General features: G+C 39.1%; 1 protein-coding gene across 1 annotated transcript; it reads left to right on the forward strand.

Annotated features, from left to right (window-relative positions):
• Positions 1-22: 22 nt before the first annotated feature.
• LOC118576336 (vomeronasal type-2 receptor 116-like) lies at positions 23-18944 on the forward strand (the record flags this gene model as incomplete). Its single annotated transcript, XM_036176631.1, has 3 exons — positions 23-133; positions 13264-13387; positions 18181-18944. Coding segments are annotated over 3 exons (999 nt in total), but the record flags the coding sequence as incomplete, so codon positions are not given.
• Positions 18945-18949: the final 5 nt, after the last annotated feature.

An 18949-nucleotide genomic window follows, 5' to 3' on the forward strand; every position in this document is an offset into this window, starting at 1 on the left:
TTTCCAGATCTGGAATTTCCCAAACGGATTTGGACTTAAAGTGAAGATAGGAGAATTTAGCCCATATTTTCCACATGGTCAACAGCTCCATTTATATGAAGACATGATAGAGTGGGCCACAGGAAATAGACAGGTGGGTCTTACCTAACTGAAATAGTTTTTGATACACAGCGGTAACACAGTCAAGTGGGTCCATAATTCCTGCCTTGTAACAAGTGAAATGAAACAGACTGCTACAATAGGAAGCTCTTTCTAGCCTTCCTATTTATGTTTTTTTTTTCAGTTTTTGATGTGACATTTTTTTTAATTCTTTGAAGGTCTCAGACTTGCATGCCACCCATATAGTGAGTTTTTATACCTACAGAAAATACTTCATGTTTTTAATATAAAAAGAAAATTGATTGTTACAACTGTACTGTATATTATTTCCAATAAAGTGAGTAATATACTCATGATGCATTTCTGATTGCTACACAGTGCTTCTCCTTTTTTTCTGCTGAAAATTTGACATAGATGCTGACCACATCTGGAATTTATTATTATTGCTTTTTTTTTGTTTGTTTGATTTTTTGGACACAAATTTTCTCTGTGTAGTTTTGATGCTTGTCTTGGATATCACTCTGTAGACCATGCTAGGCTCTAACTCACAGATTTCTGCCTGGCATTGCCTCCCAAATGCTGGGAATAAATGCCTGTGTCACTGCCAACTGGACCACCGGTATTTATTTTTTAATTTTTATTTTTTTACTTTTTTTCTTTATTATTATGTGTTTAAATTTTATATATCAGCCATGGGTTCCCCTGTCCTCCCCCCTCCCGCACCCACCCCAACCTTCCTCCCAGACCCTCCTGTCCATTCTCTTGTCCTCCAGGATCAAGGCACCACTGGGGATTCATTTAAACCTGGTGGATTCAGTACAGGCAAGTCCTATCACCTCCTTCCTGGCTGAGCAAAGGGTCCCTGTGTAAGCCCAAGGTCCCAATCAGGCAGCTCATGCACTTAGGACAGATCCTGTTCCCACAGACTGGGTGCCTTCCAAACAGATCAAGCTATTCAATTGTCTGACTTATCCAGAGGGACTGATCCAGCTGGGGGCTCGACAGCCTTTGCTTCATAATTCATGTGCTTCCATTCCTTTGGATATTTGTCCCTGTGCTTTTTGCAGTCTTGGATTCAACAATTCACGCTCTTGCAGATCCTCCTCTTTCTTGACAGGTGGAAACCTGGAGCTCCACCTGGTGCCTGGCTGAGGATCTCTACATCCACTTCAATCAGTTATTGGATGAGAGTTCCAAGATGACTATTAGAGTGTTTAATAATCAGATCACCAGTCTAGATCAGATCAGGCTTTCTCTCGACCATTGTCAGCAGACTACACAGGATATACCATTGTGGATTTCTGGGGACCTCTTGAGCACTCTGCCTATTCCTGTTCTCATTTGGTCTTCGTTTATCATGATCTATTATTGCTCATTCTCCCTTTCTGTTATTGATCCACCTGGGATTTCCTGGCTCCCCTAAGATTTCTTTCCCCACAACTCTTGCACTTCATTGCTCCCACTGTTTCCAGGTTGTTCAGGTAGATCTCATCCATTTCTCTGTCATTGGGTGATCCTTGGGTCTTTCCTAGGGTACCGTTTTCTAGGTAGCATCCCTGGAATTGTGTAGCACTCTAGTCATCTTTGTTTTATATCTAGTACCTCCTATGAGTGAGTACATATCATGTTTGCCCTTCTGAGTCTGGGTTACCCCACTCAGGATGATTTTTTTCTAGATCCATCCATTTGTCTGCAATCCTCATGATGTCATTTTTTCTCTGCTGAGTAGTATTCCACTGTGTGTATATACCATATTTTCTTTATCCATTCTTCAGTTGAAGGGTATCTAGGTTGTTTCTAGGTTCTGGCTATTACAAACAAAGCTGATACTATCATAGCTGAGCAAATGCCCTAGTGGTATGATTGAGCATTCCTTGGGTATATGCCCAAGAGTGTTATAGCTGGATCATGGGGGAGATGGATACCCAATTTTCTAAGGAAGCGCCATATTGATTTCCAAAGTGGCTGTACAAGCTTGCATTCCCACCAGCATTGGAGGAGAGTTCCCCTTGCTCCACATCCTCTCCAGCATAAGCTGTCTTTTGCGCTTTTGATCTTAGCCATTCTGACAGGTGTAAGGTGTATCTCAGAGTCATTTTGATTTGCATTTCCCAGTTAATTAGGGATGTTGAACAATTCCTTAAATGTCTTTCAGCCAGTTGAGCTTCCTCTGTGGAGAGTTATCCATTTAGTTCTACAACCCATTTCTTAATTGGACTGTTGGGCATTTTGATGTCTAATTTCTTGAGTTCTTTATATATTCTGGATATCAGCGCTCTGTCAGATGTGGGGTTGGTAAAGACCTTTTCCCATTCTGTAGGCTGTTGCATTGTCTTGTTGACCATGTCCTTTGCTACACAAAAGCTTCTCAGTTTAAACATGTCCCATTGACTAGTTGTTTCTCTCAGTGTCTCTGCTACTGGTGTTATATTTAGAAAGTGATCTCCGGTGCCAATGCGTTCAAGAGTACTTCCTACTTTCTCTATCATCAGGTTCAGAGTAGCTGGATTTATTTTGATGTCTTTGATCCACTTGTATTTAAGTTCTATGAGACCCTGCTCATAGCTGGCTTTTACTTAGCTATAGGGACGCCATTCTGGTAGGAAAATACCAGACATAGCAGGAGTCAGGAGTTCACCTCAAGCCAGGAAGATAAAAATAACCATAGTAGACCACCCGACCTTGTGAGCAATGACTGTGGTCTATGGTCGGCCACCCTGCTCTGGAAAACAGCCACTGAGTCAAAACAGGATGAGATAATTGAGTCAAAACAGGATGGGCCACCTGGCCTGGGAGACTAAACAGTTGGGCCAGAAAAACATCACTCTGCCCTAGGCAAGGCCAGGTCAGCCCACATACCAAATTTCCGAGAATTCTGAATATGCCCCCAACTTCACCCTGGCCTCATTTGAATCCACCAATAGGAACCCTGTAACTATGCTTCTCGCTTCTGTAACCATGCTTCTGCCCCTGAAATCCTATAAAAAGTCCCCCTTCCCCTGGGAAGGCGCGCAAGTCCTCTGAGAGACTTTGCTGCCCCAGGTACCTGTGCAACTTAATAAACCCTCTTGCTGTTTGCATCTGATTCGTGGTTTCGGTGCATGTTCCTTGGGTTCGGGGTCTCTCCTGAGGGAAGATCCCCCCTCGGGTATCTTTCAGTATTTAAGTTCTTCCTTTCCAAATTGTATCCCCATAATCTCTTTATGTTTTCTTATAGCTCCAGCTAGAACTTCAAGTACTATATTGAATATGTATGGGGAGAGGGGACAGCAATGCCTTGTTCCTGATTTTAGTGGTATTGCTTTGAGTTTCCATTTAATTTGATGTTGGCTGTTGGCTTGTTGTAGATTGTCTTTATTATGTTTACATATGTTCCCTGTATTCCTGGTCGCTCCAAGACCTTTATCATGAAGGGGTGTTGGATTGTGTCAAATGCTTTCTCTGCATCTAGTGAGAGGATCATGTTGTTTTTTTCTTTGAGTTTGTTTATATGGTGTATTACATTGACGTACTTTCATACTTTGAACCACCCTTCCATCCCTGGGATGAAGCCAACTTGATCATGGTGGATAATTGTTTTGATGTGTTCTTGCAGTCTGTTTGCAAGAATTTTATTGAGAATTATTGCATCAATGTTCATGAGGGAGATTGGTCTGCAGTTCTCTTTTTTTGTTGCATCTTTATTTGGTTTAGGAATCAGGGTAATTGTAGCCTCATAGAGGGAGTTTGGTAATATACCTTCTGCTTCTATTGTGTGGAACAATTTAAAGAGTATTGGTATTAACTCTTCTTTGATGATCTGGTAGAATTCTGCAGTGAAACAATCTCGTCCAGGACTTTTTTTGGTTGGGAGACTTTTAATGACTGATTCTATTTCCTTATGGGTTATTGGACTATTTACATGGTTTTTCTGGTCTTGATTTAAGTTAGGTATGTGGTACCTATCCAGAAAATGATCCAATTACTTTAGATTTTCCAGTTTTGTGAAGTAGAGGTTTTTGAAGTATGACCTGATGATTCTCTGGATTTCCTCATTGTCTGTTGTTATGTCCCCCTTTTCATTTCCAATTTTGTGAATTTGTATGCTCTCTTGCTGTCTTTTGGTTAGTTTGGATAAGGGCTTTTCTATCTTGTTCATCTTCTCAAAGAACCAACTCTTTGTTTCATTAATCCTTTGTATTGTTCTTTTTATTTCTATTTTATTGATTTCAGCTCTCAATTTGATAATTTCCTGGCATCTGTTCCTCCTGGGAGTCTTTGCCTCTTCCTCTTCAAGTGCTTTCAGGTTTGCTGTCAAGTCTGTTGGGGTGAGATTTCTCCAGCTTCTTTATGTGGGCATTCAGTGTTATGAATTTCCCTCTTAGCACTGCTTTCATAGTATCCCATAAGTTTGGGTATGTGGTGTATTCATTTCATTGATCTCTAGGAAGTCTTCAATTTTTTTCTTTATTTCTTCCTTAAACCATTGGTGATTCAGTTGAGCATCATTCAGTTTCCATGAGATTGTAGGATTTCTGTAGTTTTTTCTGTTGCTGAAATCTAACTTTAAACCATGGTGGTCTGATAGAACACAGGAGGTTATTCCAGTTGTTTTTTATCTGTTGAGATTTGCTTTGTGGCCAAGTATGTGGTTGATTTTAGAGAGGTTCCATGGGGGGCTGAGAAGAAGTTATATTCTTTTTTGTTTGGGTGGAATGTTCTGTAGATATCGATTAAGTCTATTTGAGCCATAACATCAGTTAAGTCCATTATGTCTCTGTTCAGTTTCAATTTGGCTGATTTGTCCAGAGGTAAAAGTGGAGTGTTGAAGTCACCCACTATCAATGTGTGGGGTTTTATATGTTCTTTAAGCTTTAGCAATGTGTCTTTTACATATGTGAGTGCCCTTGTGTTTGGGACATAAATGTTCAGAATTGAGAGGTCATCTTGGTGGATCTTTCATGACATGAGTATGAAATGCCCTTCATCTTCTCTTTTGACTGATTTTAGTTGGAAGTCTATTTTGCTGTATATTAGGATGGCTACACCAGCTTGCTTCTTACGAACATTTGATTGGAAATTCGTTTCCCAGCCTTTTTTTCTTTGGATATTTCTGTCTTTGAATTTGAGGTGTGTTTCTTGTTTGCAGCAGAAAGATGAGTCATGTTTTTGTATCCATTCTGTTACTCTGTGTCTTTTTATAGGTGAATTAATTCCATTGATATTAAGGGATATTAATGACCAGTGATTGTTCATTTCTGTTGTTATTTTTATCTTTTGGTGGTAGTGTGTGTGTGCTTCTCTTCTTTGGGGTTTAGTGCTGTGGTTTTAATATTGCTTGAGTTTTCATGGGTGTATCTGCCTTCCTTAGGTTGGAATTTTCCTTCTAGTGCTTTCTGTAGTGCTGGGTTTGTAGATAAGTATTGTTTAAAATTGGTTTTGTCTTGGAAGGTCTTGTTCACTCCATCTATGATGATTGAAAGTTTTGCTGGGTATATTAGTGTAGGTTGGCATCCATGATCTCTTACTGTCTGCATTATAACTGTCCAGGTCCTTCTGGCTTTCAAAGTCTCCATTGAGAAATTGGGTGTTATTCTGATGGGTTTGCCTTTATAAATCACTTGGCCTTTTTCTTTTGCTTCCATTAATATTCTTTCTTTATTATGTACGTTTATTTGCTTAATTATTATGTGGCAAGTGGAGTTTTCTGAGGGGTCTAGTCTGTTTGGTGTTTTATTGGCTTCTTATATCCTCATAGTCATTTCCTACTTTAAGTTGGGAAAGTTTTCTTTTATGATCTTGTTAAATGTATTTTCTGTGCCTTCGAGTTGGTATTCTTCTCCTTCCTCTTTCCCTATTATTTGTAGGTTTGGTCTTTTCATGGTGTCCCAAATTTCTTGGACATTTTGGGTCATGACTTTGTTGGTTTTAGTGTTTTCTTTGACTGATGAGTCTATTTCTTCTACCGTATGTTCAACACCAGAGATCCTCACTTCTATCTCTTGCATTCTGTTGGTTATACTTGCCTCTGAAGTTCCTGTTTGTTTACTCAGATTTTCTGTTTCCAACATTCCTTCTGCTAGTGTCTTCTTCATTTTTTCTATTTCCCTCTTCAGGTCTTGGATTATCTCCCTTACTTTTTCATGATTTCCTTTCAGGGATTTATTGTTTTCTTCTTCTTTAATTGTCCTTTCCTGTAGATTTTTATACCATTCTTCACAATTTTTGTCTGTCTGTTCCTCTACTTTAATTTTGATTTCTTCTACTTAAGGCTCTAGCCTCTTCATGATGTTACTTATAAGGTTGTTTTCTTCTTCTTCTTCCATTCTATGATGTTAAGGTCTAGCTTTTGGAGAAGGGCTAGGTTCTGGTGATGTGGTATTGCTCTTTATTTTGTTGTGTGTACTTCTGCCTTGATGTCTGTCCATCTCCTCTTGTGTTTGTTCTTGGTCTTATCAGTGTACTTGGTCCAGAGAGAGTAGACAGATTTTAAGGAGCCTCTCTCTGGTCCAGGTGGACACTCTGCACCAGATGGGAGCACTGAGCCAGATGAGAGTGCTGCCTGGATTGGAGTTTTGGGGCTGGACTCTGAGTCTCCGGGAATCCCTGGGGTCTCCTTATTTTTTCCAGATGGGAGCTCCTCTTGTCCAGATTGGAGTTCCTCTGGTCTCTGGTCCAGATGGGAGTTCCAGGGCTGGATAGAAGCTTGGGGCTGGTCTCTGAGTCTCAGGAAGTGCCTGGGGTCTTGGACAAATGGGTGTGCGGGCAGGGTGTGGAGACTGCAGTGTCTGACTGCAGTCTTGGAAAAGGGGATCCTTCCCGCAGGTTCTGCCAATGGGAAGGGCCCACTGATTTGCAGGAAACTGGGGCTAAGTTTGTCAGGTCCTCCCAGGGTGGCCTGTGTTCATTGGTGGGACCCAGGCACAGTTGCCTCTGTGGCTATAACTCAGGCACTCACCTCTGATCCAGATCTCTTCTGGAATTTATTAAACCACAAAAATGGAAGGCCTACTTGAGAGGTATTTTAACTTAATTTCAATTAGGAAAATGAACTTGTTATCCAGAACTTTAAGTTAGGAAGACATGCCTTATATCAAGATATGGTAGCACATGTCTTTAATCCCAGAACTCAGAAGGCAGAGGAATGTGGATCTTTGAGATCCAGGCCAGCCTCTTCTACAAATCAAGTTCCAGGTCAGCCAGGGCTACAAAGAGTAATCATGCCTTTGAAACAAAACCAAAAAAAAAGAAGGTAAAAAAGAAAAGGAAGTCATGCTTTTAAATGACATTTTTTAAGCTTGGCAAGGACACATCTTTTATCTGGATCTTAAGTTGGGAAGACACAATTTTAAATCACATCCTTTTGTCTTGAAAGGTATCCTTTAATCTGGGCTACACCCACTGCTAGAAGCCTACAAAAGAACACAGGAAAAGGAAACTTGTGCTAATTTACTTCTTGCTGTCACTTTGCTAATCAGTTCATTTATTCCCTGGCATTAGAACTTAAGTCTATGGGACTTAAGTGGCTAATGAAGATCAAATGAGATATACATTAACATAGAATGAGAAGTTTTTCCTTCCCTGGACTTAATATTTATACCTAGCAATTGGTATATTAAGTAGACTATATCCTAAAAGACATCCTAAACATTTTGTATATATATGAAAAGAGAGAGTCAGAGGAACATAGTAAGAGAGTAAAAAAGACATAGACAGATTCATTTTCTAATTTCTGTTAGTCTAGAAAACCCTAACTAACACAGGACAGAACAATGTTCAGTGATGTATGTAAGTTATAAGAATTCATAACCATTCTAACATTTCTAATGAAGACTCACAAAGAACTCATATACACTGAAAAGTAAGATAAATACAAGTGGTCATGGAAGACAAAGAGAACATTTCAGCATCAGACAGAAAAACAAGTGTTACCAAACTGTAGCAAATATTGCAACCACAAAATAGTCAATAATTAGCAAATAATTCTCAATAAAAATTCAATGTTAATCTTCACATTCTGTATCCATAATGCACAAGTGACAAGATTGTATTGTAAATACCAACATTTATTTTTGCTTCAAAAACAAACCACATTTACAAATATGGAGAGATCCCTTTTGTAAATATGGAGAGAAGTCAAGAAATATATTAACACTGTCTAGTCCATTAACATTTGACAGTTTCAGACAAAAAACTCCATTATATATATTATCAATATCTATCCAGTAACATTTGATAAACTCAGAAAATTTTCATTACTTACCCTATGTAAAACCAGTAGTACCTTTTAAAATGTAGATTCTATAATCTCCCTTTTTATCTTATCATATCCATATTCTCTCTTTTTTTCTTTTCATAATAGGTTCAATAACCTATCTTTTGTCATGTTTGTATCTTCCCCTTTTTCTTTTTAGAGTAGATTCAATGATCTTCCCATTTAACCTATTATTTCTTAATCTCTTTTTCTCAGAATTGATTCGATAATCTACTTCATATCTATATTCTCTTTGTTCTTTTTCTTTTTTTAAATAAAAACTCTGAATCTAATCTCCTTGTTCAGCTTTTTTCCTGACCATTAACAATTAACAACTTGTAACCAACCATCATAAACAATGACAATTATCCATAAGCTATTGAACGATCCAAAAAACACCCATGCCACCACTTATGAATGTTGGTATCATTTTCTTAAAATTACTTCCTGCTTTCTGATGGCAAGGATATATTTAGGGAATCCTGAAAAGAAAATTTGGGAGTTAATTGTTAAGTCCTGTATCATTTGTCCAGTTTCTGCATAATGGGAAAGTTCAGGGCTTATGTTCTTGCTAGAGTAGTCTGTGAATCTGGATCATCTCAGCTAGCCATCGCAAAATTGTCCTGAGGAGTTTGTAGTTCAAAGATGACCTTTCCTTGGTGTTAATCATCTTAATAGCTTTACCATAGTCCATGAGGAATAGTCTTTGTGGGGTCCCATCACCCATTATACTTATGAAGATTCAATGTTGCCATTAGGCATGGTCATGGTTCCCTTTAGGAATTTTTTTATGCCTCCTCTGTGGTTTGGAGCAATCACAGTCTGATAAATGTTTATCTCTTGGAACAACAATGATAGCTAGGAGAGAATGTCTTCATAGGAATTTCTCCCCACCATTTGTCTTGCCAAAATTTTCCAAACTCACCTTTGCCAATGCTTTCTTATAACATGATGGTCCTGGCAATTCTTCTCTGAAAAATCAGTAATAAACACTTTGTCCCAGGTAACAGCATTACTGCAGTCACCAACACTATGAGAAGCAGCTGGCAATGTCGAGCAGTAGCTGCTACCTTCACGGTCCAACTGCCACCATTTGTGGCTCAGCCCTGGCCAAAGCTTCTCCTTAACAAGTCTTGTAGGTCAGCCTGAAACTTGGAATCATCCTGCCTCTTCCTCCTTCAGTAAATCCTACCTGCATGTGCTACCACAACTGGCTGACTATAGCTCAGGCCTGAGGTGGGGCCCGCAATGCCACAAGCAAGCAGTTTTTTTTATGAATTTGTACCACAAATGTTGGGCACCAGATTTAGCATGAATCTTAAACAGTCTTACTAAGAAAAACAAACCAAAGGCCAGTTATTGGTGTGAATGCTGGAAGATCAGAGAAGCTGAACAAGCCACATCCCCACCTTGCCAATACCTCATCTGATCCTGTTTCCTCAGACTGGAAGCCTCTGAGTCCTCATCCAGAATGAATCTCAGCTGACCTGCTTGCTACTCAGAAGCCTAAGAGCTTAACCAGACCTAGTTCCTTGTCCTCATGCCTTATATACCTATCTGCTTCCTGCCATCACTTCCTGGGATTAAAGGCTCTTGTTACCACACCTGGCTGTTTCCAGTGTGGCTTTGAACTCACAGAGATCCAGATGGATCTCTGCCTCTGGAATGCTAGTTGTGTATACAACCATTTTCTGGCCCCTATGTCTGTCTAGTGGCTGTTCTGTTCTCTTACCCCAGATAAGTTTATTAGGATGTACAATATTTTGGGGGAACACAATATCACCACATGTGTCTGTTAAGTAAATGCTACACAAAAATAGAATCAAGCATAGGTTTATGTGATCATCCAAATATGTGCTGATAGGGCTCTTACCAAAGTCCAGCATCAATTCAGATTTACCATGTAAAACAAACACAACCTGACAAAATAGAAGGAAGACATCCTGATTGATAAAGTTTTCTTTTTATGATTCCAGCTTGATCACATTAAATTTTTTTCAATGGTAATCCTATTGACACCATTTTACTTCAGGGAGAGAAACTGAAAGAATTTCCATTAAAATTTTTAGGGAGACGATTTTATCTTGGTCCTGCATGCCTTTACTCAAAAGTCTTAGAAGGAGAGGCAGGTAAAACCTTCCAAGTTTATGGCCAGTCTGGCATGCATAGTGAGTCCACATGAGCTAGGGTTGTAAATAGGGACCCTCTCTCTAAGGAAATGAGCAGAAATTGGACAAGGATGTTTTTTTTTAGTTCCATCCACTTACCTGCAAATTTCATGATGTCATCTTTTTTTGCTGCTGAGTAATACTCCTTTGTGTAAATGTACCAATTTTTCCTATCCATTCTTTGTATGAGGGACACCATCCTGAGTAATGTAACTCAGACTTTGATACACAAACACAGTATGTCCTCATTTATAAGTGTAATTAGATGGAAAGCAAATGATAACCAGGCTACACTCCACAGCCCCAGAGAAGAAAGGTAACAAGGAAGATGTTAAGAGGGACACATTGTTCATCCAAGGAAGTTGAAATTGATGAGTACTCCTGGGTAAACTAGGGGAAGGTGTTGAGGAGAGGTGATAGAAGATGGAGCCATGAGGGATTTGGATGGTCCAGTTTGAGGAGGGATGGAGAGAGAGAAAGAACAATAAAAGAGACATCTTGATAGAGTGGGGCATTATGACATTACAGAGTTAGGGACAAACCTGGTGCCAGAGAAACTCCCATTATTTCCCACGAATGACCCCAGCCTTGACTCCTAGAGAGGGTACCTGAACTGACCTTTTCCTCTAATCAGATTGGTGACTACCCTAATTCTTTCATAGAACATTCATCCAATATCTATGGAAGCAGATGCAGAGATTCAAAGCCAAGCACTGGGCCAAGTTCCAGGAGTACAGTTGAATAGAGAGGGAAGGGATTATTTGAGCAAGTCGGGTAAAGATAATGACAGGGCAACCCACAGAGAAAGCTGACCTGAGTAGTAGGAGCTTAGGGTCTCTAAATCTATAGCTAAGCGTTGTAGCTAGAGAGTTTTTTCTCCATGTCTCGCCAAGCCCCTGCAGTCTGACAGCCCACATATAAAATAAACACACAAATGCTTATATTATTTAAACTGATTGGCCTAATGGCTCAGGCTTCTTGCTAACTGTTCTTATATCTTAAATTAATCCATTTCTAATAATTTATAGGTTGCCACATGGTGCATGGCTTACCTGTACCTTACATCTCCCTTGTCACGGTAGTGGCTTGCAATGTCTCTGTTCTCAGCTTTCCACTGCCCAGAATTCTGCTCTCTGCTTGTCCCACCTATACTTCCTGCCTGGTTACTGGCAAATCAGTGTTTTATTTATTAACCAAGCAGAGCAACACATTTGACATACAGAACATCCCACAGCAAGGGGGCCTCCATGGTACCTACCTAAGACCCTTGCATGTGGGTGATAAATATGTTGCTGAATGTGTTTGTAGCCCCTAGCAGTGGGACCCAAATATGTACATGGTACATGAACAGCCTTTTGGAACCTATTCCCTATGGTGGGATTAATCACTCAGCCTTGCTGCAGGTTGGAGGAACTTGGTCCTGCCTCAACTTGCTAAGCCATACATTTTTGACTCCTGTAGGGGGCCTTTCCCTTTCTGAGGAGTGAATGGGGTGTTAGAAAGGAGGTGTGGAAAGGAAACAGGATGAGTAGAGGGAGAGGCAGTTGTGGTTGGTAAGTAAAATAAATAATTTCATAAAAAAGACATTGAACAAGTATATATATTTTCTCCACTGTTCTTGAACATCATCCTTAATCTTAACAAATAGAAGAAGAAATGGTAAATATGAAATACTGAAATAAGGGAAGAAATGTGCCCACTGGTAGCATATGCCTTTAATCCCAACATTCAGTAGGCAGGTGGGGAAAATCTCTGAGTAACCTAAGTTAACCTACTCTGTATATGTAGTTGAGGTATACCAGAAGTACAATGTAAGATCCTATATCAAGAAAACAACAACAAAAAATGAATATTTGTAGGTAATCATATTATGTAGAAAGTGGAAGAGGCCATGCATAGGACACACTGTGACTTTGACACAGAACTCAATACTGAACAAAAAATGCAAAGTGAGTATGCAACAATCAGCAGCTGTCTAAACCTGTATGTAGATCACTATCAGCAGATTATGACTATGTAATTTTTTTGAATTATAAACTTTAAGAAATCCTTTAATTAACTTTAAACATTGTAGCTTTCATTCCTGTCCTCTAATTGGTTGCAGCCTTTCTAAGGCACTTTGACCTCAGGAAACATTCCACCTTCAAGCTCCATACATACCAACCCAGCACTTACCTACCACAAATGCACCAGGCTCTGCCTATTTAGCTGTTTTTCTCTTTACATTTTCTCATGCTTTGCAGTGGTATTTATTGGAGTTCTTTTTTCCTGTCAGAGATTTGAAGAGGTATTTCCCATGTTTCAGATATTCATTTATCCTAGCTTGCTGCACGGTTTCTGTGACTAAACACTGAACATAAGCAAACTGAGGAGAATGGTTGATTAGGCTCATGGGATACAGTAAAGGGAAGACAAAGGAGAAATCTGGAAACTGCAACTAAACTCTGAAGGAACACTGCATATTGGCTTGCTCTGCATGAATCCCTACAGCCCTACCTCGGTACAGCACTGCCCATAGTAGACTGGGCACTCCTAAAAAATTAACCATTAATAAAATGCATAAATATTATGTCAGCCCCTAGTTCATTGGAGAGACATATTTTAGTTAGGTTTCCCTCTAACATTTCAATGGCCTTTCTGTCAAGGTGATGAAAATTAACTAGAAACATAAGTTTAAACTCCATGGTGTTTATGCTAATATAATATAGTCATGGAAGGAGTAGGTAAAGCTCCTGATATTGGCATGTGTCTAATTTTCCTCAGATGCCACCCTCTGTGTGCAGTGCTGATTGTGGTCCTGGATTCAGAAAATTCTTTCAGGAGGGATTTGCAGCCTGCTGTTTTGATTGCATTCCCTGCCCAGAAAATGAAGTTTCTAATGAGACAAGTGAGTGTTTGCTGCTAAGATAATTCTTTCACATAGATCATCCTCTCCCAAACACACTGGGATAAACAAGGTTCTAAAAAGACCACTGCATAAATAAATGATATCAGTTTCTCAAGTTAGTGTTTAAGGGATCATGTTCATTAACAATGTTCCTTTATGTATGCCATGACATACATCTTTAACTCATTGAAAATCCATTGTAGATGAACTTTTCTCAAAGAAACAGTTTTTATAATAAAACTATAATGTGAGGTAATTCTACACAGTGTCTTAACTAGTGACTGTTCTTTTCTGGAACTACATGTAGATTAGATTTCAGTCAAAAATTTTAATAATATTTTTTCTATTCCATGTCTGTATGTGTCTTTACATAGGATTATATGTTTCACAAACATGCAGGAATTCAATGGAGAAGAGACTAGTGTATTAGATATATTGAGCTCTTTCATGTGAGTATTAGAAACTAGATGGAAGTCCTCTCTCAGATTAATGAATAGTGGAAATAATTACTTGTAAAATTATAAGAAAATTATCAGTATGATAAAGATGATTTCAAGCAATATCCAGTGAGCCACATTTTCAAGGTTCAATGTGATTTGAAATCTAGGGAAGTGTGGATAAGTGTTGGCACATAATGTAGAGTCCCTTATTCAGTTTGTTTATACACAGCACACAGTTAATAATGGCCAAAAGTAGAAGATTAAAATGGTTTTATATGACTGCAACTAGCCACAGGTATTTCAAATAGTGTTTTCAGCTACACAGCCCATATTTGTCAAATTGTAATTTATTTAGAGTTGGTTAAGTAAAAATGGTAGATATATAGGTTTTAATTCATTTTGCCTGTCATCCTATATAATAAAGGACCTTAAAGGACATTTATGGCCATTAAGGTGTTTCAGAAAATATATCACTTGCTACTAAATCTGCCGATGAATCCATCACTAGTACCCAAGTATCAGGAAGAGGTTTCCAACCACTAGAGGTTGTGTTCTGATCTCTGTGCACTCACAAATACAACATATTCCAAATTCACTACACAACCTATAAGGAAACTGTTTGAAATATAAAAACATAGAAGAGTAAAGGGTATTTACAACAATGAATACAACAACTAACCAGAAATTTTTATTATTTCTTTAATTATGTATATGTATGTGAGATGGGTGGTTATGTGTACACAATTGCAGGTGCATGTGAGAGGCATCCAAGGGCCCCTTAGTGTTACAGCCAGTTGTGAGACACCCAAGATATGCTGTTGGAACTTAATACAGTTCTTCTGCAAGAGCAGTACATTCTCCTCACCATGGAGATACCTTTCCATTCCACTAAACAAATTAACCTATTACATGGGTCCATAAATGCATTGGTCAAGAAAAAAGACTTAAAGCCTAGAAGCATGTCATCAATCTATTCAGTTATTTGATGACTCAGAGCAAATATAGACTTATTTCATAAACTTTCCATGGTAGATATTCCAATGTATGGATGGGGTACTATTCCTCAAAGCAAACCATCTGTACTAACACTCTTGTTTGAATGTTTTACTTTTATTTTGATCATGGAGTAATATCAGTATCTACTTCACACTTGAGCACACTCACTTAGTCTGGGTCTCACATTGAAAGAAATTAGGGAAGGAGGAAAGAGGTTGTCAATTCCCAAAGGTGATGGAATCAAGAGGTAAGACTTTTAAATAAGTGTGTACAGAGGTCTCTACCTTCAAGATAGGGTTACTCCTTCTTATGAACAAGACTCATGGTTAAAGCATTATTAATGGCAAATGAGAACACAACTGAAGACATATTTATTTAATTTTTTCATTTTAAATCATAAAATTTATATTTATGTAGCATTCTTCTCTCATTCTCATCCTCATTTTTTCCTCATATAAACCGTTCACTCTTGCATTTGATGTCTGTTGTTATTTTTACATGTAGATACACATATACATATACAAACACACACACACACACACACACACACACACACACACACACACAACTTACTGATTCTGAAGGGACTCTAATGAGGCTGATTAGGGCAAATATGGATCTAGCAAGTCCTGCGATTCTCCCTCATTCCTTTTGCCTTGCTAAGATCCATTAGATTCCAGTGATAGTTTGAATGGAATTGGCCCCATCAGAGGATGTGGTCTTGTTGGAGAAGGTGTAGTCTTATTGGAGGAAGTGTGTCACTGTGGATGCAGACTTCAAGGCCTTTAAAATCTTAAGCCATACACAAAGAGACAGCTATCACTATGCTTCCTATTGATCAAAACATATAAAATGCTCAGGTTCTTCTTTAGCACTGTGTATGCCGGAATAGCAACATGCCCCACCATTATAATAACTGACTTAACCTCTGAAGTATAAGCCACTCATTTAAATGTTTTCCTTCAAAAGAATTACTATGTCTTGTATAATATTTGTAGGAATAGACTTAATAGTATACATCCCGGGAGCTCAGGAGAGAAAACTGTGAATAGCGAGAACGATATTTGGGAAATAGAATCTCAGTACACCGAGGTGTTAGTCCAGTTATTTATTCTTCCCAATCTTCTTCTCCATACTCCATACCCTGGGAGTCCCAGTATACTTACAACCAGTAGCCCCTTGGCTTCCAGCCATCTACAGTGAAATGGAGGGGTAATAAGGATCATATGGAGGGGTAGCATTTGTTAATTATCATTTGCAACCCAGAAGGGAATTAACTAATGTGTAAATGAATTAACTAAAGGCTAAATTCAGTTAATATCTAAGTAGAAGCATCTTATGTGCTCAATTATAATCTTAAAGATGATTGTTAGAAAATGTTAAGAATCTATAAGTTGTTAGGTCAATGGGAGAAAACAAAACTGCTTCCTTTGTTCCTGTGGCTCCTATCTGGCCAAGCTATCTGCCGTTTTTGTCTGCAGGGTGGGAGAAAGTGAGATCAGTCACTAGGCAACCTGTTTACAGCTAGATGTCCCTGGTGATAGTTAAAGGGAGATCTGTAACTAGAGGTAAGTTTTCGTAAAGCAGGTAGTTAAGCTTAGTTGGCACATCTGCCAGGCCTTCTCAAACAGCTAGTTTGTACCGTTAAGTCTGTTCTTAGAGGGTACAGAGGTATCCCAGATAAGGTACTTTCCTCACTCTGTGGATGGAACTGGCCAGAGGCTGCCAATGACTATAATTACAATGAAGCTTCAACTGGGGTTCTGACTGTGCATAGCTGTCAGCACACAAGGTTATCTAAGTATTTCTACAAGTGATTAGGTAAGGAGTTAGAGGTCTGTAAATTTAGGAAGGCTCTAAGAAAAGGAGGGTCTGAGCTACATTGGGTGAAGCTACTACTTAAGATCCACCAGACCTAGGCAGTGTTTCTGTGTGGAATTTACCTTAATTCAGGAGACAGAATAATATGTGGTGGTTTGGACTGTTGTTCCTATTAGTCCTGCAATGTGGTTAAGGGGAATATCTGATTCCAGTGCTGAAAGGGAAGAAATGGATGGGTTGGGGGATGCCTTTCTGGGGCTTTTCTTCAGATACCTTGAATGTATATGTCCAAAGAGTGGTCAGTTCACACTGTTAGCAATTCTTAGGGAACAAATAATTGGGAAATCTAGGAAAGCACACATGATTCTCATAACAGAAGACAGCTGATATATAACAACCCAAATAACAACAAATGCTCCTTGGAATTTGGCTTTCTCTGAAGGGATTCCTTGATCCCTTCAGGTGGTGCTTTTGCCATTAGCAGCTGAGTTCTTATAATATATTCCTGTGGCCCATAGCAACTGAGGTTATGGCTCACTTTATAGCAACAGAAATGAGGCTATATTCCTAAAGATAGCCACCAGGGTCTATTCCTTTCTTTGGCCACTTTCTCCTCCTGAGGCTGACTGTCAAGGTCCAGCTTCCAAAGTATTGAATTACAATTATCCAAAACTCCCTTGTGGCTCTTTTAATTAATATATCCAAATTAAACACTTAATTAATATATCAAAATTAAATACTTCATCCTAATATGGGGTTCCCAGTTTTCCTTTATACACTGCCATTTTCCTAAAGGCCACATCTCTGTTCTCTCTATTCAGAGGCAGTTTTTTGTCCTCTCTGTCCAAAAACCCCTTCCTCAACTCTCTTGTTGCTTAATCCTTCTCTTTCATTAATTCTCTATCTCATGATTTTGATTCCTATTTCCTGGCTATTGACCTCTAGTGCAAATAAATATATTTCATGTTGAGAACTTGGTCTTGACATGTCATGTGCAGACTCCAAGGGTTCCTACTGATTTCCTCTATGTCAATAGGTTTAGGCTGTTAAATTGATACTAGAAAGTGTACCACAGGACATGTCCAAATAGAAAACACAGTCTCCATCCATTACAAGAACAGCTGTCATAAAACAGACAGAAAGACATCAGGAGGCACTACAACCCTGTAATCTAAGACTTTACAATACACATTGTGCAAAATAATGGTTACTGACTTTACCCTCTGAATATTTACCAGTTGAAGTCCGTTCATCATAGCATTCAGAGTGTACTGAAGTTACACGTGCTTTCTGATAATATAGCAAATGGTATCACCAACACAGGGAAATAGACAACATAATGATTGCTTGATTTAAATCTTCATAAAACATTGAATGAGTATTTTGAAATGGAAGCATTGTTATGCAGCAATGTACTTTAATTATATCATCAGAAATAAATGAAGATATTGCAATACTTCTTCAACAGACTTAATTGAAATATCCTCTCAATAAATCACTGAAGCTGAATTAATCATAGTTTTCTCTCTCCATCAGATGTGGATAAATGTGTGAGGTGTCCAGAGGACCAGTATGCTAACAGAGAGCAGGACCAGTGCATTCACAAAGCCGTGATATTTCTGAACTACAAAGATCCCTTGGGGATGGCTCTGGCCTTAATGGCCCTGTGCTTCTCTGCATTCACAGTTCTGGTGCTTGGGATCTTTGTCAAGCACCATGACACTCCCCTTGTGAGGGCCAACAACCGGAATCTTAGTTACATATTGCTCATCTCACTCATGTTTTGTTTCTTGTGCCCCTTGCTCTTCATTGGTCAACCCAGCTCAGCTACCTGTGTCCTGCAGCAAATCACATTTGGAGTTGTATTCACTGTGGCTGTTTCCACTGTGTTGGCCAAAACAGTGACTGTGCTGCTGGCCTTCATAGTCACTGGACCTGGAAGGATGAGATACTTTCTGCTTTTAGGGGCACCCAACTACATCATAGCCATCTGTACCCTCATCCAAATTATTCTCTGTGCAATTTGGCTTCGAGTTTCTCCTCCCTCTATTGACATTGGCAAACACTCAGAGCATGGCCAAATCGTCATTGTTTGTGACAAGGGCTCAGTTACTGCATTTTACTGTGTCTTGGGGTTCCATGGCTCCCTTGCCTTAGGGAGCTCCATTTTGGCTTTCTTATCAAGGAATCTCCCTGACAATTTCAATGAAGCCAAGTTGCTAACCTTCAGCATGCTGTTGTTCTGCAGTGTCTGGGTTACTTTTCTCCCTGTCTACCACAGCACCAAGGGCAAGGTCATGGTTGT

The sequence above is a fragment of the Onychomys torridus genome, unplaced genomic scaffold, assembly GCF_903995425.1.
Source record: "Onychomys torridus unplaced genomic scaffold, mOncTor1.1, whole genome shotgun sequence".
NCBI lineage: Eukaryota > Metazoa > Chordata > Mammalia > Rodentia > Cricetidae > Onychomys > Onychomys torridus.